This window comes from Silurus aristotelis, assembly GCF_946808225.1.
Source record: "Silurus aristotelis genome assembly, chromosome: 10".
Lineage (NCBI taxonomy): Eukaryota > Metazoa > Chordata > Actinopteri > Siluriformes > Siluridae > Silurus > Silurus aristotelis.
This window is the reverse complement of record NC_139583.1, coordinates 11,801,093-11,825,310: the sequence shown is the minus strand read 5'-3', so window position 1 is coordinate 11,825,310 and position 24,218 is coordinate 11,801,093. Positions and strand designations below refer to the sequence as shown.

Below are 24,218 nucleotides of genomic sequence, written 5' to 3'. Positions count from 1 at the left end.
CAAATGATGACTCTTCATATGTGAGGACAAAAACACTTCCACAAAACACCACAATACTGTTACTATTAGACATTTATTTATTCAAAAGATTATTATTTTTTAAATCAGCATTTCACAAAAAGTTTTTTTTACAATTTTTTTTTCATTTTTGTTCCAACTACTTTTTAGCCAGTTATAGTTACGTTATTGTGGATCTCTATGCCATCTCTATGCCTCAGGACAGGAACTTTAATAACAAAAATTATAAAAACAATAATAATTTAGAAAAAATCTTTTACACTTTATCATTTAAAGACCAAAAATGGTCATGTTATAATCAATAAGTGAACCTTACAGGTTTACAGCTTTGATTCTAGAGACTTCCAGAAATCTCTGAAAATAACTTTACTATATCAAGATTTTTAATCCATTAACATGTACAGTTTTAAGTGTTTTATAATTAATATAAAAGGTTTCTTAATAGTCAGCACAAAGTTAACTTTTTTTTTGACACATGCCTAGATAAATCAGTTGAGCATTCAACAGAGCTGTAGTGAACACATATAAATTATATGGCAAAACATCTGACGATCAGACCATTAACCATATATACTAATTAAACACTTTTCTGGAAAGGCTTTCCAATAGATTTTGAAGCATTGTTTGTGGAGATTTGCGTTCATTCTTTTACAACACTTTAAGCGAGGTTCACCATTGATATTGGGTAAGGAAGCCTGAAGTGTAGTCTGCATCCCAGATCAGTTCAAAGGTGTTTGGTGAGTTTGAGGTCAGGTGCATTTTTAAGCTGGAACAAGTCCAGTGAAGAAAAATTTTTAACGCTACAACATACAAAGCCATTCTTTACAATAATGCGCTTTCAACTTTATGCCAACAGAATTGGTCCACAAACTTTTGATCTGTTACATCATACACATCTGTTCTACTTCTCTTTTATGAATGCATGACATGGATTTGAGTTTTGCGCAATAAAGACAATAAGGCTAAGGATATGAGCCATAGAGTGATAGTACACTGGGCGCATACGGCTCAGCATTGCCTCCTGTCCTCCTTGCTCATTGATTATTATGACTTTCCTTTGTCTAACGCTAATTCCGAGTGACAACTCCCCACCTCCATGCTACGGCTACTAGCGAGGGGTGCCGTCAGTGTCACAGGACAAGCCGTCCATCTGTGTAGTGATTTCACAGCTATGACTACCACACCGTGAGTCTGACCCTACCTCATCAAAAATGAATTCATCCATGTCGACCTCCTCGAAGGGCTCATCTCCCTCTGCAATCTGGGCAAGCATAAGAGCACGAGTCAGCCTCTTCCGCAGCACGTAGCCCCTCCATACTGCCTGTGGGGGCAAAAAAACGCAGGTCTATGAATCACACGCAAACGTAAATATTGTGTGTTATCCCATTAGGAAGATAAAACATGTTAATCTCTGTTTAATTGTCCTGCGGTCTGCTGTTTGAACTTTTAGTGACTTAAGCAGTATAAGACAAATGGAGCACTGGGACACCCTTAAATCTTGATATTCCCAACAGACTGGGGGAAGGAAGGCTTTAGACCAGTGCAGATCACAATCCAAGTGTTCGTACTTCACCAAAGCACTGGAATCTGATTCATCTTTTTTTATGTCAAACCCTTGGGGACTCATCAACTATGGGAAGCGCGGGGAAAATCCGTCTCAGAAGTTATGCGAGTAAAGAACAGCCTGCTTCCAAAAGTGCTGTCGTGTTATTCAAAACAAGCCTTTGGCAGTAATAGGGTAATGAAGATGATTTAATTGAATTCCAGCTTTCTTGATTATATATACAGAAAATGAGGCACTACAAAAATACCTTTTAAAAGTGTACTACAGTGCTGATTTAGATACTTGTTAACCACAGCACTAAGCAAGACGTACCTGAATGACAGTGGCAGCGTCATCTTTACTGAGGCATTCAGGCCTGGTTTTGCAGGATTTCACTTCTCTTTTAGGACTCAATCTTACATGAGCTTTTGCAGGTGGCTCTAAATAAACCATGCGTCTTCTTTGTCTGTGCTCACGCCAGTGGCGCTGGATCACCATAACTGCCAGTCTGAATAATAGCAAAGAAAGTCATTAAGGATGATATAAGGCTGAAAGATTACAAATGACTAGATCTATATCTCTTAAGTCACGAATCAAATGAATTTATCAACAGTCAACTGATAGATAAGGACAGGCTGAAGCTTCGAGGTCATGTGAGAGTGATTTAGAAATGACAGATGGGAACTCATGAAACACTTCTGCTAAAGGAATACAGCAGTGTTTTTAAACTATACTACAGAGGAAGTAGATGTGTGATCACAACATACCATTTTGAAAAGAAAGAAGGAAAGACTGTTTACTCAAAACTTATAAAGAATGTCTAATTGCAGTTGCTGAATTATAGGACTATATGAACTATAGGACACAAAAATGGAATTGATATCCAACAATAACGATCTTAGAATGGGGCCTATGTGAGCAAATGTCTTGCTGAAGCTATTCTTATAGAGATTTATCCCAGCATTCAACATATTTTACAATGAAGAAAAAAAAAAAAAAAAGCGTTAAAAAAAAAAAAAAAACCACCCACACAAACACAAACAGCTACATTACAGCACAATCTTTAAAGAAGATTAAGAGCTTGATTTACGAATACTTTCTGTGGCAAATACTTGTATAGTCTACAGATAAGGAGAACCGAGAATAAACTGCAATATTCCTGTCTAAACCATAAAAAATGCACATAAATAAAAATAAAAAAACATATATTAATTTAGATAAATGCACAGTAAGCAAGAATACAGAGAAAACTTTTATCGCTCATACGTTTTAAGGTTCATCCTGGATGCCTGGAAACCATTTCTGCTGGATCTGTCTTCACTTGACTGTGTCTCCCTGCATTTCTGGGCAGGACCCATGCAGCTACCTGCACAATCAGCATTATGGTCACCAGATGGTGGCTGGATTTTGTGGGTAAAATCCGGCACGTGCGGTGTTTGGTGGTTCAGAGTCGTGTGCTCTGCTGGTTGCTGGGTTTTGACCTTGTCACTTTTCCTGTATGTTAAATCCCAGTCAGATAATTTCTGCAGGTGGCTGGAGGCCACAGGTTCATGTATGTCAGTCTCAGCAACACCACTGTCACCATATTCATGAGCATAGCGTTGCTCTTCAGCCAGCTGAAACAGCTCAGCAGCATGATTACCAACCAGGAGCTGAGCATGCAGCGGAGATGTAGCTGAGCTGTAAAACACATAAACACACACATTGCACTAGATGAAACCTTTGTTTTTGAACAGAGCGGGACCAATAATAACGAACTGTGTAAAAGTAAGCATAAAAAGTATTCATCAAAAAAAGATTAACATCAAACATGATCACTCAATTAAGAATGCACAAATAATGTGTTCTAAGCGGTTAGAAATACAGATATGGAAAGGAGGTGGACTATAGGTTTTAAGTTTTCTTCCAGAAAAAACATCTTTTCATTTTTTTTTTATTTTGTCTTTTTTTTTTGTCTTTTTTTTTTTTTTTTATAAATGATGGAAAAATAAATATATATATATATATATATATATATATATATATATATATATATATATATATATATATATATATATATATATATATATATATGCTTGATTGGACCAAAACCACTTCTGATTTCCATGAAACTATTTGAAGCAATGAATAAATAAATAAATAAATAAATAAATAAATAAATAAATAAATAAATAAATAAATAAATAAATAGTATAAACTTTTGTTGCATCAATATATTTTTTTTATATTATTTCTATTATGCTGAAATTTCTAAGCCCAACCCGAAGACCTGTGTTGCTGTTGTTTTTGTATTTAAACTGAAACCATTTATAGTCAGCAAGAAAACAAGATTATGCTGAAAATCCTTTCAGGTTTACAATGCAGAATATAATTATATTTTCTTTATTCAAACTAACTACAAATATCATTATATCATCATATAAATAAACTGACCGTTTTACGCATTTGAGATTTAAACCTTGCTTTCTAGCTTTGCATGTGTTTTAATTCAATGAATAGAAAAAAATCAAAAGAGAGACAGAAGTCATTGAACTGCATACTTTAAGGCAGCTGCTGCTGGAAGTCTCACTGTCATATAATGAAACTTTTCATGATGTGGATTAAATGTGTACAAAGGCATCTCACTCTCACGCTAATTATTCTATTAGCAACGGCTGCTTCTCCCCTTTCTAATCCTGCCCTCTTCGCTCCCTGAATCCTCCCAGGCCATACAGAACCCCTGCTATTTCAATCCTCAGACAAGGCACAGGGGCATCTGAACACACACACGAACACACACACACACACACACACACACACACACACACACACACACATGCACATACACACAAATATGCCCGTAGTCATTCGCCTGCACACACATTCACTCTTTGTAGTAAAATTCCCAGTATAGTAAAATGAACAGAAACACAAGTGCTGCTAGAACACTTACTGAGTTCTTTGTTAAATAAATAAATAGTGACTAATTTGATTCAGTCATTAAACAATTTACTGTCCGCTCAGTTCGACATCTGGTACGGACCTACTATAATCAAAACACTGCTGTAAGTAGTAGAAAATATGTCAAGGCAAATGAATAGACCAACTTTTTTAGAGAGACGTTCACATTGTGTACCGATTGCTGAAACAGCTTTCTGTAAGCAAAGGCTATGATCAGAACAAACTTGCAGCCAATTCTGGAGAATTAAAGCTGTCTATGTGCAAATCAAAGGTACAAAAGAGACTAAAGTGATCCAGTGTGCGTGTGTGTTCTGTTAGACAGCGTTTCCTCTCTTCACTTCGTGCCCGCTCGGCAACCCAGTGCTCCAACGCCAAACAGCCAGGCGGTGGACTCTTCACCTTCCCCCGGGTGAGCTGGGGATTGACTCTAGGTCAGGTCAGATGTTAATTGGCTGTGGTGGTCCATGTACAAGCCGAAAAGAGGCTTTGTGCAATATGAAGAATGCAAAGCAAAAAGGATTCGGCTAGATATCACAAGTTTTCACAGCTATTTAGGTGCAAAAGTTCGATCCAAACTGTTTTTATTAATAAAATTAAAGAATACAACGAGTCTTGTTATCACACGGGATCAGCCAGACCTGTCTCAAATATGTTCATATGCAAATGCTGACCAATGACCACTGTGCTGTCTGAAGGTGGTGTAAGGCAGTCAGCCTGAGGAGGTGTTTAAGAGTAAAAAGTGTACGTTATGCAAGAGAGACAATGTGTGTACATACACTACATTATGAGCATGTTTCATTAGCTTTGGCATAAACACAAACACACTGGGCTTAATCATTCCCTCAACAACAATTTGCCTCTAAATAATAAACAGCTGCACACATCTCTCTCAAAATCTGTATATGCTGCATTCACAGTGATGAACAGAAAACTGTCTACTTACTACTTCAGACATGCTTACTACCTCAAATGTACCTTCAGTACATTTATTTATAAGCAATATTTTTTTTTATGATTCATCCCTTACTACTTCTATACATTGCTCAATTTTCCCTCAAGGTGTCTACTAAATTTTTTTTAACGCTTACATGTTTTATTAAATCCTTGCAAAGTGTCGTTCTTTACCACTCCACCTTAAAGACGTCTTTTAAAATTCATTCGCCTGCTAATAAAGAAGTGACAACATTTTGTCAGCATCAGTCTTCTGTAACCAGAACCAGAAATGCACTTATTCATTATTAATAGTCACTGAAATATATATTTTTTTTTTTTGTGCTTTGTGATACATAAAAAAGTCACTGCAAAATATATCATTTGTGCTTCATCTTGTCCACTGTGCTGATTATTCTCACAGGAACAACTCAATAATCAGAGAATTCAGCACAGTAATATGCCTACATTTTAACAACACCCAGCACAATAATGTGCCTAAGGATTTCCAATGATTCAATGCAGTATGCGGTTTTTATAGCTCTGATAATGTAATTCCATTTGCTCAATACTGCAGAAACATTATGAAAATGAAAACAATTTTATTGAACGCATCAATAAAATACACATCGCTAAATACAGCGACCTGCATATCGCCAAATTCAACGAATCTCACCCTACAGGCTGTCTAGCTAGCTAATTGAAGTACCTGTACATCAACTAAATGATCACGTACAATCACTAACAACATGTGCATATTTGTACGTGTTCTTTTTATGTTTTATTATAATTCTGTGTATTTTGTTTTCCAGCTTGTCAAAAGCATTATTCTGACAGACAAGCTCATATACAGGACAATAAATATACACTCAGATGTACACAGATTCTCTTTACTACTCATTATAACCAAATTTAAAACCTTCAATTAGTGTCTATCTTACGTTTTCAGTTCACAGCTGTGTAACAGTACCAGGTCTATCATTTACCAGCATCCCATCAATCAAAACTAATTAATGCCTCACCTGTTTTGCAAGAACATATACCTAAATGTGAGTTTGATTTGTGTATGCTCTCTTTTTATATTTCCTGTCTGCTCTGATTAGCTGCATTTCCTGCTATTCACCATGTATTTGAAATACTTTCATGTCAAGCTTCATAAAGCTTGGTTGGGGCAGGGTGATGTCTGATGCATAAAAATGGGCTTATAACAAATACACACATTTTTCCCACCAATTCATGGGAATCGCCTGTGCTCTGAGCACATCCCCTACCTGATCTCCATGCTGTGTCTCTGTAGTACTGAGTCAATCTGATCTTGGTGCGACTGGCAAAGGGCCTGGAAGCTCCACAGCTGTGTTGAGTATGCAGAGAGTTTTCCTGAGGCACAGTTTTGCTCTCCGTTCAGCTTTATCAAGTTTGGATTTACTGCCAGAACAGAAGACCTGCATAAAATATTTTAAGAACAAATTAATTAACAAATAAATCAAATAAACTAAGTTCATTCACCTGATTAAACAGACAACACTGTAAAAATGAGATGGGCATGTAAGAAATGACTGACATGTCACTGAATTTTGTCTCTGCACATAAATAAAATTGAAATCATTTGCCGAATCAAGAGACAAATAAATGATCTTCATGATTTAACATTGAAAATAAAGAGAGAGATTTTCCCTTTTTTTTAAAGCTGATTCCAAGAATGTAAATACACTTTATGTACACTACATCAAGAGGATTAATACTGTATCAACTGTACCCAGGGAAATTCTATATCAAGGAAACTATATTTTCGTATCTCTCCCCCACCCCTCTCTTTCTCTCCCTCTCATTCTTTTCCCCCAACTCAACTGCAGAATATTTACATTGAGCACATGAAATCAGTTAAGAAATGGAGATGAAATGTTTAATGAGTTTGACATTTCAAACACAGGAGAGTCTGCAGGCCGTCTGCGTGCAGAGCAAAGAGCTTTAGTCAAAGTCGGCTCCTCGCGGAGAGAAACGGTGATGACACTTTTGAATTAGAAGTGAAAAGGGCTCTGTTGGCCTCTGTCCAGTCTCGAGGCTGCCAATCACAAAGAGTCCATTTTCCTTTTCTTTCCCAAAATCGTACGACATCAGACTCGAGTGCTTTGGTCTGTGGCAACATTTGCGTGGATGTGCATGTGTATAAGAAAAAGAAACTGATATATACTAAGTAAGCTTGAAACGCCATATTATTTACATCATGTTCAGAATAACAGAAAACTCTGTAGGATTTGGTCTTAGTATGCTTTAAGTAAAGTAGATAAAATATTAACAATACAGGCTGAAATATACATTCTGTAATAATGAAGTTGACTGTATACCCTGTAATGGAAGTTTGTCACTGAACATATCATATAGTACTGAAATATGGCCCAATGTGTGGCTCATATGGCTGTCAGAACGGATGGATCGAAGATTCAACAGGCCCGCCGTGCAAAACAGTGTGCTTAAGATCACGACTAAATCCATATATCACTTAGTGAAAACTTCCCTGCAAACACAGGCTCATACAGCAGAAAGATTTATGGAGGTAAAATCCCTCTTCTTTCTCTCTGTTCCTGCTTGTGATATTCTTCAGTGCTTTTAATTTTGCTGCTGTTATCATTGGCTGCAGATTAAAAACCCTGAGGACAGCAGTGAAAACAGAGAGCGTAACACCACTGCTGTCATTGAGGGTTAGATAAAGTTCATCCCAATAATGAGCGCAACCTGAGCGAATTCCCTGTCTGCACAATGCATACGCGAGACACATAAAGAGTATTTTGATTGACGTCCGTATCTCTGTCATGATGATCTCATTAATAAACAATACAACAGATACATGTTTAAAAGGAAATTACAAGTATATGTGAGTTAAAAATATCTCATTACTATGTATTGCCCATGCAATTAGATAAAGGGTTTATACAAACTGCGATATAAAAACTACAAACTACATTATTAATGAAGTTAACACTACTTAACACTAATACAGGTTAATACTACTGCACATTTAAAACCTTTTTAAAATATGCAAAATTACATCAATTTACTTGTTGTCATCTTCAAAACTCCCACTTTATCCATAATTCTTTTACATTTTTATCATTCACATCATTCTGTTTAAGTGCATGTAAAACAAAACAGCCAGCGTAGGGCTGTAAGGCATGTGCTTCGCAAATATTCTTCTGCTGAGTAAATATTTTAAAGAATTACAAGCACTTAAGTCCACGTGCAGATAGATGTCACCAGGTAATCCAATAACTGACACGCTGATACACTAGCTAGCCTGGTGTCCCGGCCCGGAAACTCCATGTTAAAGTGGAATGTTTATTCTCCCGAGTTTGCCTGATCCATCAGTGTATCTCCATTCATGTTACACTCTGGGACACGCTTTAAATGTTAGTGTCTTTTGCTGGAACGTACACATAGCTGTGTCTGCCAATAAAAAAAACTAACTTTTCCGTTACAACAGGAGGTCGGGTTGCCCTTCTATTTTATTAAAGTACTAGGGCTCTCGGATTGTTCGCATCTTTGACATTATAATGTCGAATAGATGTGTGTAGGCGATTGCTAACATAAAAAAAAACAATCCTTCAGTTAGTCAATAACCTGCAGTATTAACCTCACCTCCAGTCATTTTCCTGCTGTACGGGATTATCAGTAATGCTGAGCTCCTGAAGATGAGTGCATCCCTGAAGACTCATACAAACGTTCCTCAGCTCTAGAAGAGAGGTAGAGGTGTTTATATTCTCTTTCACAGAAAAAATAATGATGCATAATCTTATTGCAGATACAAATCTAATCATAGACATGTGAAGCTTTGCAACTATTATCTGTTTATTTCGAAATTAAACTGAACTGCTTTCTGATTAAAAAGTTAAAAAAAATATTGGGATAGATTTCATTTAATAAATCACTTCTTTACACCAATCCAATATATGATATAAAATTGTGTTATTATTAACTTGGGAAAATAAATCAAATGTAATGTGAATGAGCCCATAATATGCAATATTTTCCCAATTTTAAATTCCTAATAATTCCATGTAATCAATAAAAAAATAAAGGACTGTTTCTCAATAACAGCATGTCCCGATGTGTTTTATTCCTCTTATACCACAATCATTTGCCAATGATTACAATTTTGTATTTACTAAAAAACAACATGTAATTTTCCCCACTTATAGTTACACTCAAAGCTGCAGACCATCTACTAAACAAGCTTATATGATGTAATAGCAGCTATAAGCAATCATTCCCTCACCAGGCTCCTTTTCTTTTTTCTTTGAAGAAATTAATAAAAAAAAGTTCCCCATGGAGGAGGTCATTGGTACAAAATGTAACTTTGTAGCAAACCATGCTAAAAGAATGTCTTCTTTCAGAAAACTATATCATAAATCAATATAATTTTTATGTTTAAACAATAATCTTTTTTATTTTATTTATTAATATTATACACATTCGTAGCTTAGCTGTTACAATTCAAATAATAATAATAGAACATGTGCATTAATATAAACCAGTGCTTATAAACTATTTATAACATCTTATAAGCATTGTGACGTGAGAACTGTGCTGTGGTTTAAACATAGAACCTTATTTGTTTAGTCCTTTTCCTACCTGAGAGGCAGTTGTGACTAACATTAAGTGTCTTCAATGAAAGCAAGTCCACTAGCAGTGGTAGCTGGGTGATACTGAAAAAGAATTTGAACACAATCAGTGTGATAAAACTGAAAAGAAGATAAAAAAAAAAATGAGACAGTGAAAAAACACAGAAATAATCACATAAGCTAGACAGCATGGTACAGGTAGAGCGCACCCACCTGTTCTGAGACACAGACAGACACCACAGCAGAGGCAGCCAGCAGCTATCCAGGCCATGCAGAGAGCAGATGCTGTTATCATCCAGATATAGCTCCCTCAACAGGACATGGTTCTTAAGCATAGGCAGCTATGCCAAAGACAAAAAAATAAGTATAAAACCAAACTGCCAAAATACCATCCTGATCATGTCAAGCATTAAATGTCCCATGAGCTGAGAAACACAAGCCTCACCCTAAATATGAAACCACAAGACCACATTTCTGAGCTCTGAGCCAGACTGGCAGTGGAAATTGAATTAAAGTGACGGCAGACGCTAACAGGAGGTGAATGGATGAGCCGTTTTTAATGCGACGATGATGTAAACAATAGTCGTCGTCAGTAGGGCTCTGTCTTTTCTCGGATCCTACTCTGGTGATTAAAAGGACATTGTGTATGTGTATATATATACATCTATTTAATTCTGGAAAGCTTAAAACTCTAAACAGAGCTCCTTCATGTGGCTGTTCGCCTCATTTTAATTAGCCGTGACACAAAAAAGCACAGTGAAACAAAAATTACATCAGTTAAAAGGCAATTCAGAATAATGAGATGTCACTAAATATTACTCAGTAGACTGAGCTTGTTTTCTCCTCCTTTATGAGATTTGCAATATATTCCTATACGATTGTGTGTCATTATCATTTAAGGAATACAATCTGCAATTTTTGACATAACCCTGAAGAGACTTTAAATCTTGTGTACGTCACCAAAATGTGCGGGAAACAGTTTGGTTTTTTAAAGCGCACGATGAACAAGGCCAACCATCCATGCTTATGAGACACCAGAATGAAGCATTAACAACAGATCACAGTTTAGCCTGCCATACAGTCTGGACACAATATGACCGTAATATTTGTAATCATGTACAGTATAAAATTAAAGGGATACAAAGTTGTAACTGTCTTTTTTCCATTTTCCTTCTTTGAATTTATTTGGCCTTCTTTCAGATTGTTTGCATCTGTTTTGCATGCATTGGAGCCGAAATATTGCGGAATCAAACAAAATAGTCACTACAGCAGCCAATTTTTAATGCGTGTGTGCTGCGGATGGCGAGGTATCAAAATCACATGACAAAGAAAGGCCACATTTGTTAACATATTTGTGTATTGGTCATAGTGTTTATAGAGTAAATGTTTACATTTTCAATACATTTGCTCATCGGCCTGATGCTTTTATCCGAAGACCCTTAAAACTTAGACAGGATTTAAATGAGCATATGACGATTAAAGACACAAGGGCACGATCAAGGCAACTTTGCCTTGGTGGGATTTGAACACATAAACTTCTGATCAGCAACTCAGCCAGTAGACCATCGGTTCCCAAGAATTTTATCTTGTCAGTGTTGCTGTGTTTAAACTGCCTATGTTGTTTATATTTTGGGGGACAGAAGTAAGAGGGGACAGAAGTTCCAGAAAATAAATCTAAGAAGGCATTTAAAGGAATTATCTCACCATCTCCTTATTTTACATGTTGTGCCTGTGTATCATTTTATTCACCTCGGTCAGGTTGTTCCCTCTCAGATCCAGCATGTTGAGCAGAGCGCAGTTCTCCAGGCCTTCCACATGACTGAGGTGGTTATACGAGCAATCCACATGCAAAAGCGTAAAAGCTTCACTGAGTCCTTTCGTGCTGATCAACTGGTTATGGTCAACTGTCAGGCGGTGAAGCTTTTTCAGAGATCCCAAACCACCTAACAGAAACAACAGCATTCATATAGGAGAAAGCAAGTAGAAATCTAACATCAGCCACACTGAAATCTGATTTCAGATCATGAGAGCTGAAAGTAAGTAGGATTTAAGAGCATTTAACCTTTGGTTAATGAAGGATTTATTCATGACTACTGAAGAGAAGGTCACAAATCGCTACAGAGAAAGCTACGTAATAAGACAATGCCATCTAGTGGAACACAAACAGGTTTCAGGACATAAAAAGGTAGCGTAGTTAATATACCTTTTTATTATTCTTTTGTTTCCTTTACTTCTTCTGGCTATGACTGTTTAAGAAGGGTCTAAAAAGCATTGTGGCCAAATTTCAGGTAACACTCTAGCACCACCATCAGCTTGTATATGGGCCATATTTAAACCATGATGAATGTTTCTGAACTTTGTGTTCCTTTTTCTCCTGGGTTCAAATGAGTTCAGTGCACCCTATGACATCAATTTCCACCAGATTCGCTGCCAATTTCGGTCAAAATAGCACATTAAAAATATAATATAGTCAATATCTATATGGTTGTTATTGTCAATATGCAAAATCAAGATAAAACATTTTTTTTTCTTTTTTTTTTAAGAAAACCTATTTTTGAGCAGTGAAAAGAGTGAGAGGGTTAAATGAAAGGTTTTTAGATATCTACACTGAAGATTACTGCAGTTTAAATGTCTGAACTTCCGACAGGAAGTGTTGCCAATGATTTCAAACATGTTCAGCCTTAAGTAAATCACTTACTGATGCGGGAGATGACATTATGGGAAAGCTGAAGCACAGTCAGGTTTACAGCATCGTCCAGACCATGGATGCTCATAAGGTGGTTCCTTCCCAAAAGCAAAACCTCAAGTCTTTCCAGACCCCCGCAGTCAACATATGTGATATTGTTTTCCTTGAGAAAGAACAGGAAGCTTTTAAAGACACGATTCCTATACGACCACGACAGCCATTCGAGAGCACTAGTGCATACCTGTAAGTCAATATGCCGAAGTTCGGTGCACTGGTTAAGTCCATCCAGGGCTTGAAGTTTGCATCGTCTGAGTGTCAGACTCTGTAACATGCTACACTCAGACAGTGTGGAGAGACTGCAGCTGGACAAATCCTCCAGAGTTACTGAAGTTACCTGGTATGGTGTTAATAGGAGTAACACTGTTTAGGATTTCATTACAATATTATTATATATGTTTATGCCTGTCTCTTTATTAAGCACTTTATATAAGATGGTAGGGGAGGTGGTACTGTAGTTTAGTAGTTAAGGTATTGGACTTTGGCTAAGAAAGTCATGAGTCCAATTCCCAGTCACACCAATCTGACACACTCGGCCCCTTTGCAGGTTCCTTAAGTTGTTTGAATTAAATAAATGTAATTTACTCTGGATAAGGACATCTGCCACATATTAAATATAAGAGAAAAACGTTTTAAATATACAACCATGCAGTAGTTTGCATATCCAGACTGCCTGATTTGATGCTGTTTAATACTTAATTCTGATTGGTCAGAAGGTGTTGATTACATTTCTACAACAATGACATTAGTTCAGGTGCAAGTCACTGGTTATTTCAATGTGACTCTCAATCATACACATTACAATTTTTATCAATTTTATAACTTACATATAGACTTGAACAGCAATTAAATGCACTTCAAATAAACTAATACAAAACTGTGTATCTCTCATCTGTAAGGAGGAAGAAGTCTCTAGTTTCAGTGCTTTTAACTTTTTAGTATTTTAATAGGGCAATTGGCCTCCTAGCAGAGGCCAATGTCTCAAAAACATGACAAAGACTGGTGAGGGAAAATATAGGGTGGCAATAATATTAGTGAAAACAGTAACTGACTTGTTTTATGGATGTGCAACAAACTAAAATGCTTTATATACTGTATCATTCTTAAATAATAGGGATTTTGGCTAGGGAATACGAAGTATAAATACATAGGGTATTGCTATTATTGGAAAATAATGAACTTTTTGGATTGTGACTGTGACTGCGTCAATCTACATCAAGAATAGACTACAGATACAGTGGATAGGGATTAGGATTGTTCTTACTATAAATGAATGAATGAATGAATGAATGAATGAATGAATGAATGAATGAATGAATGAATGAATGACTAAGAAGTTGTGCTACCTGTTTAAGAGAGCTCCAGGGACCGAACCTGAGAATAGTGTCCACAGGTAACGGTAGCAGGTTGTGCCCTGAAGCTTTCCTATGAACCCTTCTCTTGGGTGCAGCACTGAGCACCTTCCTCTTGTTCTGCATGGAGAGCTTGGACCAGGGAGTGCAGTTCATCATCCAGGCTAATCGCTTTTGCTCAGTGCATTCAGGAAGACATGCAGAGCTCGAGTCATCCAGAGCACACTGCAACTCTCTGTTATCTATTAAACTTTCCTCTCCAATTGGACTCAATGCTACACTGCTGTCATCAGGACACAGGGTGGACAGCGTTGATACAAGTTGGCAGCTGAGCTGCTCGTCCTGCTCATTTCTGGAGCACAGAGGTTTGGCTAAGTCACTTTTAGACATACTAAGTGACTGAGAAAAACATATCTGGGATTCATTATCACCGAATTTCTCGGCGTTCCCCCATTTTGTAGTATTCCTGCTCTCCTTGTCAGTCTCGGGATTTTCTGTCTGATCAACAAGTCCATTTAGATTGTGCTTATTTAGCTTTCGTTCCTCCATATTCTGTTCATCATTTCTCAACATGATCATGTCCTTTCCTTTGATGTTCTTTTCCTTAAGTTTTGTTATTTGTTCTTTTTCAGTTTTATTCTTTTTAACTTGTTCCTTTTGCTTTACACCTATCTCCTCTACAAATTGTTTTCCATTGAACTTTTCATGTTTTTCCTCTTCCTCTTTTTTTTTTCCTTCTTTTATTTTATTTTCCTCCTCCATTCTCCTCCCTTTCATTCGTTTCTGGTTTTCTTCCTCTATTCTTATTCTTTCATCATCTGTTCTCTTTGTTTTTTCTACTACTTTTCTCTCCACCTTTTCCTTCTCTACCTGTAACTTCTTCTTTTCCTCCTCCACTCTCCTGATTTCCATCTTTTTCTGCTCCTCTTCCTCTCGCCTTTTCCGTTCATTCTCAACCCTCTTTGCTTCTTCTACATCTTTTCTTTTTCTCTCCTCGTGCACTGTTTTCATTTCCATCATTTTCTGCTTTTCATTATCATTTCTTTTGCTTTCACCTTCAATCCTTGCTTTTTCTTCTGCTTTTCTTGTCTTCTCTTCATCCTCCTGTGCTTTTCTTGGTACTTTCTCCACTCTCTTATTTTCTATCCTTTCCAGGAATTCCACCTCATCTTTCTTCTTTATTTCATCTCCAATTCTTTTTTCTTTTTCATTTTTCTGTTCCTTAGACTCCTTTACTTTTCTTCTTTCTTCATCCAGTCTGCACTCTTCTATCCCATCTGGTGATTTTGCCTCCTCTTTTCTTTTTTCCTCTTCTTTAATTTCCTCCTCCTCCCTATGCACTTTTCTCCTTTCCTCTACTACAGTCATTTCTTCCATCCTTTTCTGCTTCCCCTCCTCCTTTCTTTTCCTTTCATACTCTCTCCTCTTAGCATCTTCCTTTTCTTCTTTTCTTTTCTGCTCCTCCAGCTTGCGCTCCCTCTCCAGGCGATGGCGCTCCTGCTCTTTTGCTCTCTCATACTCGGCTCTTCTCCTCTCTGCCTCTTCTCTGTGAAGCTGTTCCTGCAGCTCCACCTTCCTTCTCTCCTTCTCCCACTCCATCTTCATCTGTTCCTCCTTTTCCTGCCTCTGTTCCCATTCTTTCCTCTCTTCCTCTCTTATCCTTTCTTCTTCTCTCTTCCTGATAAGTGCTTGTTTGCTCCAGCGACGCACCAGTGTCCCTCTGAAAGCTGCCTGTAACTTTGTTGCAGCTGCAATGCACCGTGCCTCAGATCTCCTCGCCTCTTCCTGCTGTATTTCCTTAAAAACTCGTCTCTCCTCCGCTATCTGTTCTTCTAATTTCTGGATCAGCTCCTGAGACACAATTACATGCAAGCATATTTTGAAAATCTATTCAAGCAGTTTGTCTATACATACAAAAGATATACAATTGTTCTGGCATTTCATATAGGGAATAGCAGCATCAAATTTGTTTGATTATGACACAGTACAGATGACAATAGATAAAGAATGCTGCTATACCAACATGAGAAACAATGGGGTGAAACGCATGCTCTCGGTCTTTATTCCTCTTGCACCACAATTATTTGCCAATGTTCTTATTTATTAGAGAATTATATAATCCCACATTTATAGGCATAAAAAAGAGAAAAAGTCTAAGATAGATATCATAAAGTTGTTAGTAGGTAGATAGGTATAATAAAGGCAAGTGTGAATGTTCTTCCGCATTGAACATAACTATAAATAAATAAATAATCATAATTGAGCATGATTGACAAATTACTTTATTAAAAAAATGCATACATTTCAGAACATGCTGTTATTGGAATTTCATTTTTGTCGCTTCCTTTTGATATACATACATGGGCAGGTGTTTTAAACAGCGTTCACACTCACCTGCTGTTTTACTATTTCAAGTTGAAAGCTTTGGTTTATTTCACCATCTCCTTCAGGTTGCAAATATTCAAACTGCAAATGAATATGGAAAGGGATTGAGTTTTCATTCTTCCACCAAAAGTCCACAGCGATTTCATGCAGCTCTTACACAAACAAATGTACCTGATTCGTTATTTCGTTCCTCTTCAGCTCCTCCCTAAACTGCTCAGTTCTGCGCTTCTTCCTTTCTTCTTCTTCTCTGGCTGATTTCAGACACTGCTCCTTCTCTGCCTTAAGCTCAGCCAGTCTCTGCTCCTCCTCTTTCCTCAGGTCCTCATCCAGCTGTCTCCATTCAAGCATTAGTTGTCTTTCAGTATCCTTGTGTGTGTCATATTCAATATCTAATATCAACAAATACATCCACAAGCTTTAGAATCCTACATTAAAATGGGTTCTACATGTGAAAATAACAAGTAAAAGCCAAAATTCGAGACCTGTATGTACGGTAGAATATAAAATATTGGCTGATATATTTTTAGCAACCTTTTTCTCATATTTTTCATACATTTTCATATATATATATATTTATTATTTTATATATATATATATATATATATATATATATATATATATATATATATATATATATATATATATATATATATATATATATGATATTTATAATTATATATAATATTGTATTATATAATATATTATTATATTATATTTATTCAGGGTTTTTTCTACACCATCCTGAACCAGCAGAGGTTGTTTAAACTAGAATAGCAAAACACAGTAACAAACACTGTACACACAGACTTTAATTAACCTCCTATAATACACCCACTTTTAACTTAATAATCAGAGGTTTATCAGCTAATTAATTAAACCAGTAAAGTTAATGCATGCTATAGAGCTAAGCAATACTAATTATTTAATAAAAGCGTTGTTCTTGTCTTTAGGGGATCCAAATTTAGGTTCAAATCCATAGTTTCCGATTGAATTTATTGAATAATGGATGAGACTTGAGGTAAGTAAGTGCAATCTTTAGACTATCGATATCAATTTGGTTTAATGTTGGCTTTACAGGCTGGCACAGTGGCTCAATGGCCACCTCATAATTTCCGGGTTACTATATAAGCACTACCTTTCATTACCTAATCCTTACATTCTGCAAGATATCTAAATAACATAATAGTCTTGTCTATCAACTGCACTAAAACACTTTGTTGCACTGTATTTTTAAGAGGGGTTAAATTGCTACTAATCAAATTTTGATTGCATGTGCAATGACCATAAAGCATATTCTATCTGTCTCTTCTTGTGACATGGTGAATCTGAATATGCTCCACATCCACCATGACCCTGAATAGGATCTTACTGAACTTACTGAAGATAAATAAATGAATGTTTGGTTTATGAACACAATAAAGCCAACATCTTGTTTGCACCTGACCCTTAATCCCATACATGGTTTCTAAACATTCTAAAAGTTGGTTCAATTTTGCTGCTTTAATAACCTCTCATCTTCTAATAAGGCCTTCCACTAAATGTTGGAGGGTGGAAGTGGTTGATTTGTGCTCATTCAGCTACAAGATCAGATAGTTATGTCTGACGAGACTAAATAGATTCTATATAATTGCTGTATAATGTGCTCTGATATTCAGGATTTTGATTTTTCGTGATATTTTGAATCTTGTCCTTCCCAAATTCAGTAAACTTCATTTGGCTCATAATATCCACATTGTATTTTTTCTTGCCACACTAATTTTAGGATTAGCAAAAAAATTAAGTGATGTAATAAAATAATAAAAATGTACTAGTCTGTCTCTCTATCACACTTTTTTTTCTCTCAATTATGCAAACCAACCATAATCTCCAGTCGAGTCATGAGATTCACATGGAAGGCCTACTTCCTCTTCAAGCTCAGACATTATCTGCAAATAAAAAAAAAAACATAGACATATATATATATATATATATATATATATATATATATATATATATATATATATATATATATATATATATATACACACATTTATTGAATTTCTTTCATTTGAAATCACACCAAGGAAAACACATCAAGAGCACAATTCAGCTACCCGTCCCTCCCCCAAAAATGAGTGCTTTTACAATCCCATGCACTTCTAAGGCCACTAAGCTACAACAAAGCAATAAACTCTGGCTTACTTTTTCCTTCAACTGTAATGGATCCTCGTCGAAATCGGATCCTAGTTCATTCGGAAGATCAGCATGCTGCCTCGTGCTGAACATCTCATTACACATGCTCTCTGCATATACAATACATTTGAATTAAACTGTGACAACAGGCAAACAACTGTTTTTATTTCCATGATAAAACCAGAACTCACCAAGATCTTCAATATCTTCAAGGATGAGCTGCTCAAAAGCATTTAGTCTGCTACTTGAAACTTGAAAGTAGGTGAACACTGAGGCAGGGATGTCATTGTTTAGCTGTAGTTTGAGAAGAATGTAAAAAAAAAAGAAGAAAAACACACAGACAACTCAAATTCATGCAGTAGTCAGTTCTTATTATGTAGTTTCATATTAAGCTGCATGCAAAAGGTAACACACACACACACACACACACACACACACACACACACACACACACCTTTTCATCAGATGCAGTAAAATCTTCCTCAATGTCTGTGTCACTTTCAGAGCCCATGTCAGACAGATTCACGCTCACCTTCTTCAGCTCTTCTTCTAGAGCTTGTTCAATGCCATGCACATCCATCCTAATCAAAGTAAAGTTATTTTGTCTGTTACTGTATATAGTTGACATCATTTAGCCTTACCATTTAGACCACTTCAGTAACTGTACTTTTCTATCATGTTCAACTATTGCTTTATTTTTACTATATTATTGTTATTATTTTAAAACATAAAATATTTTAAAGTACTTGTTACAAATCTCAGTAATCTCTTTCTCACTTCATTTATTTCTCATTCAATCCATGACTGAACTCTATACACTTATAAGGCTCAGTTTAGTATCTTATTATTAAATTCATCAACCAATCAAGTTAATTAATGTATACAAATACAATTAGGAATATAACTGAATTTATTTTCTAACATGATCATCAGATGCTTCAAACCCAGCCATTAGGGAGGCACAAGCCAGTGCACTCTTAGTGCCGGTCCCAAGCCCGGATAAATGGGGAGGGTTGCGTTAGGAAGGGCATCCAGCATAAAACATATGCCAAATCGAATATGCGGATCACAAAATGAGAATTTTATACCGGATCGCTCGAGGCCCGGGTTAACAACGACCACCACAGGTATCGTTAGCCAAAAGGGTACCAGTAGAAATTGGGCTACTGTTGGCCGAAGGAGGAAAAGGAGAGGAGGAAGACGTCTAAAGAGACAGCAGGAAAAGGAGAAGTGGAGGAGAGGTTCTGGTTGGTACTTTAAATGTTGGCACTATGACTGGTAAAGGGAAAGAGATAGCTGATATGATGGAGAGGAGAAAGGTAGATATGTTGTGTGTTCAGGAAGTGGAAAGGGAGTAAGGCCAGGAACATTGGAGGTGGATTTAAACTGTTTTATCATGGTGTGGATGAAAAGAGAAATGGTGTAAGGGTGATTCTGAAGGAAGAGTACAGTAAGAGTGTAGTGGAGGTGCAGAGAGTTTCTGATAGGGTGAGGAACGTGAAGCTGAAAGTTGAAGGGATGATGATAAATGTCATCAGTGCCTATGTTCCACAAGTCGGCTGTGAGATGGAGGAGAAGGAAAGATTCTGGAGTGAATTAGATAAAGTGGTAGACGGTGTACCTAGGAAAGAACGATTGGTGATTGGGGCAGATTTTAATGGGCATGTAGATGAAGGGAACAGAGGTGATGAGGAGGTGATGGGTAGGTATGGCCTTAAGGAGAGGAATGTGGAAGGGCAGATGGTGGTGGATGTTGCTAAAAGGATGGAAATGGCAGTGGTGAATACGTATTTTAAGAAGAAGGAGGATCATAGGGTGACCTATAAGAGTGGAGGTAGGTGCACACAGGTGGACTATGTTGTATGCAGGAGATGCAACCTGAAGGAGATTGGAGACTGTAAGGTGTTGGCGGGGGACAGTGTAGCTAGACAGCATCGGATGGTGGTCTGTAGGATGGTTTTGGTGGCGAAAAAAAAGAGGAGGAGAGTGAGTACTGAAAGAAGAATAAGATGGTGGAAGCTAAAGGAGGAAGAGTGTAGTGTGAGGTTCAGGGAAGAGGTTGGACAGGGGCTCGGTGGTGGTGAAGAGGTGTATCCAACAACTACTGCAGGAGTGATGAGGATGGCAGCTAGAAAAGTACTTGGTGTGACATCTGGAAATAGAAAGGAAAAGGAGACGTGGTGGTGGAATGAGGAAGTGCAGGAGAGCATAAGGAGAAAGAGGTTGGCAAAACAGAAGTGGGATCGACAGAGTGATGAGAAAAGTAGGCAGGAGTACAAGGAGATGCGGGAGCAGGTAAAGAGGGATGTGGTGAAAGCCAAGGAAAAGGCATATGAGGAGCGGTAGGAGAGGTTGGACACTAAGGAAGGGGAAAAGGATTTATACAGATTGGCCAGGCAGAGGGACCGAGCTGGGAAGAATGTACTGGAAGTTAGAGCAATGAAGGATGAAGATGGAAATGTGTTGACTAGTGAGGAGAGTGTGTTGAGAAGGTGGAGGGAGTATTTTGAGCAGCTGATGAATGAGAAAAATCAGAGAGAGAGAAGGTTGGATGATGTGAAGTTAGTGAAGCAAGATGTAGATAGGATTAGTAAGGAGGAAGTGAGAGCAGCGATTAAGAGGATGAAAAGTGGAAAGTCAGTTGGACCAGATGACATACCGGTAGAAGCGTGGAGATGTTTAGGAGAGATGGCAGTGGAGTTTTTAACCAGAAGAAGTATAGAGAAGGACAGAAGGAATTGCATTGTGTATTTGTGGATTTAGAGAAAGTGTACAACAGAGTGCCAAGAGAGGAGTTGTGGTATTGTATGAGGAAGTCTGGTGTGTCAGAGAAGTATGTGAGGGTCGTGCAGGACATGTATGAGGACAGTGTGACAGCAGTGAATTGTGCAGTAGGAAAGACAGACTGGTTCAGGGTGAAGGTTAGACTGCATCAAGGATCGGCGCTGGGCCCTTTCCTGTTTGCAGTGGTGATGGACAGGTTGACGGACGAGGTCAGACAGGAGTCTCCCTGGACTATGATGTTTGCAGATGATATTGTGATTTGTGGTGAAAGTAGTGAGCAGGTTGAGAAGAGCCTGGAGAGGTGGAGATATGCGCTGGACATAAGGGGAATGAAAGTCAGTAGGAGTAAGACAGAGTACATGTGTGTGAATGAGAGGGAGGGCAGTGGAGTGGTGCGGTTACAGGGAAAAGAGGTGGCGAAGGTGGAGGAGTTCAGGTACCTGGGGTCAACAGTGCAAAGTAATAGAGAGTGTGTTAGAGAAGTGAAGAAAAGAGTGCAGGCAGGGTGGAGTGGGTGGAGATGAGTGACAGGAGTGATTTGTGATAGTAGGGTATCTGCAAGAATGAAAGGGAACGCTTATAGGACTGTGGTGAGACCGGCGATGTTGTATGGATTAGAAACAGTGGCATTGAGTAAAAGACAGGAGGCAGAGCTGGAGGTAGCTGAGCTGAAGATACTGAGGTTTTCGTTGGGAGTGACGAGGATGTACAGGATTAGAAATGAGTTTATTAGAGGGACAGCCCATGTAGGATGTTTTGGAGACAAGGTGAGGGAGGCGAGATTGAGATGTTTTGGACATGTGCAGAGAAGGGACATGAGTTATATTGGTAGAAGAATGCTGAGGATGGAGCCACCAGGTAGGAGGAAAAGAGGAAGGCCATGGAGAAGGTTCATGGATGTGGTGAGGGAAGGCATGCAGGTAGTTGGTGTGAAAGAGGCAGATGTTGAGAACAGGGTGTTATGGAGACAGATGATCTGCTGTGGCGACCCCTAATGGGAGCAGCCGAAAGAAGAAGAAGAAGAAGATCATCAGATGCTTCACAATGTAGTTAGTGTTTAATCTGTGAACATTTAAAGATACCTGGGCAAAGGACAAAAAGACCAGACTCTGCTCAGTGGGAGAAAGTCGTCTTTTCGGATGAAAGGAAAAAAAAATAGCATTTCATTTGGAAATCAAGGTCCCAGAGTCTGGAGGAAGAGAGGAGTGGCACAAAATCCAAGTTGTTTGAGGTCCAGTGTAAGGTTTGCACAGTCGTGTCATCTGCTGGTTTTAGTCCACTTTGTTTTATCAAGTACAAGGTCAGCACAGCCATTTTTAAGCACTTCATGCTACCCTCTGCTTAATGGAGATGCTGATTTAATTTTCCAGCAGGATTTGGCACCTGCCCACACTGCCAAAAGAACCAAAAGGTGGTTAAATGACCATGGTGTTGGTGTGCTTGACTGGCCAGCAAACTCACCAGACCTGAATCCCATAGGGAATCTATGGGTTACTGTCAAGAGGAAAAAGAGAAACGAGAGACCAATAAATGCAGATAAGATGAAGGCCACTGTCAATGAATCCTGGACTCCCCACACCACCTCAGCAGTGCCACAGACTGACACCTCCATGCCACACCGAATTCAGGCAGTAATTAAAGCAAAAGGAGCCCCTACCAGGTATTGAGGATATATACAGTAAATGAAAATACAAGGTCAACAATTTACTAAAAATGTTTTATTTATTGGTCTTTTGAAGTATTCAATTTATTTTAGATTTCTTTTGGGGTTTTGTTAAATTTGAGGCTACAATCATCCAAATTACAAGAAATAAACATTTGAAATATATCAGTCTGTGTGTAATGATTTATAAAATATACAAGTTTAAATATTTGTATTGAATTACTAAAATAATAATATTTTTTGAGATGCACCTGTATGTACACACACACACACACACACACACACACACACACACACACACACATATATAGTAAATGCAAATTGTTATTCATATTGTTGTTTTTCTTACTTTATACGAGCAAATTGTTTTCACAATCACAAATCACTCATTACTCACTACCTTCGTGCACTTTTTAGTAAATGTATTAAAAGGCTTCTGAATCGCATGTAGGGCACTTTGTATCCCCTAAGCAGGCATTTGTCTTTCTTATACAACAACACACACTGCACGAGTCTACGTTTTCTAGTGTGGCTTACCAGCAAAAGCGCTGTATAAATACCTTTCGGGTCAAAATAAAGACGGTCTCTGATGCGATGTTCTGTTAAAATCCAAATGGTTTTGCTTTTATTGCCGTTAATTTACCAGAGAAACTCGAGTTGGACCGCTACCAGCGTATGTTGCTTTAATGAGTCGCGGTTGCCATAGAAACCAAAAATTACCGGGCGCTGTGAGGGACATATGACGTTGTAAATTTGTCCAGGATTATTTCAGGATTGAACACAGAATGCAAGGAGTAATGCGCGTTTCTTTGAGATGTTTCTGTTACCACCCACGACATTCAGCATGTAGCAGAGGTGGCAAAAGTACACACATCCTTTACTTAAGCAGTACAGATACTCATGTTTTAAAATACTGATTATACTTTTTACTCAAGTGAAAGTATAGAGGTTTGGGCTTTAACATGTACTTAAGTAAAAAGTAGTTATTACTTCTCGCTGTTTTAGTGTCACGTTGGTAACTGGACCTCACATCATATTAATATTAGGGCTGTCAATCAAATTAAACATTAAT

The 24,218-nt window shown here is 37.7% G+C and overlaps 1 protein-coding gene across 2 annotated transcripts in view; it reads right to left on the bottom strand.

The window, feature by feature from the left end:
- Window positions 1-23,866, bottom strand: part of lrriq1 (leucine-rich repeats and IQ motif containing 1) — a 35,859-nt gene extending 11,993 nt beyond the window's left edge. Inside the window, exons 1-18 of one of the 2 annotated variants that reach the window (XM_083552020.1) lie at window positions 23,684-23,866; window positions 19,154-19,280; window positions 18,891-18,993; window positions 18,709-18,809; window positions 18,386-18,452; window positions 16,699-16,916; window positions 16,537-16,608; window positions 14,137-15,993; window positions 12,975-13,127; window positions 12,746-12,896; window positions 11,797-11,990; window positions 10,261-10,388; window positions 10,058-10,131; window positions 9,065-9,158; window positions 6,703-6,873; window positions 2,828-3,241; window positions 1,895-2,069; window positions 1,220-1,339 (exon numbers count right to left, since the gene is read on the bottom strand). In XM_083552020.1, the coding sequence (XP_083408146.1) occupies window positions 1,220-1,339; window positions 1,895-2,069; window positions 2,828-3,241; window positions 6,703-6,873; window positions 9,065-9,158; window positions 10,058-10,131; window positions 10,261-10,388; window positions 11,797-11,990; window positions 12,746-12,896; window positions 12,975-13,127; window positions 14,137-15,993; window positions 16,537-16,608; window positions 16,699-16,916; window positions 18,386-18,452; window positions 18,709-18,809; window positions 18,891-18,993; window positions 19,154-19,279 (4,218 nt within the window). In that variant the 5' untranslated portion in view covers window position 19,280; window positions 23,684-23,866. The remainder of the gene's footprint in view (window positions 1-1,219; window positions 1,340-1,894; window positions 2,070-2,827; window positions 3,242-6,702; window positions 6,874-9,064; window positions 9,159-10,057; window positions 10,132-10,260; window positions 10,389-11,796; window positions 11,991-12,745; window positions 12,897-12,974; window positions 13,128-14,136; window positions 15,994-16,536; window positions 16,609-16,698; window positions 16,917-18,385; window positions 18,453-18,708; window positions 18,810-18,890; window positions 18,994-19,153; window positions 19,281-23,683) is intronic. The other variant, XM_083552019.1, reaches the window with a different exon arrangement.
- Between the last annotated feature and the right edge of the window lie 352 nt (window positions 23,867-24,218).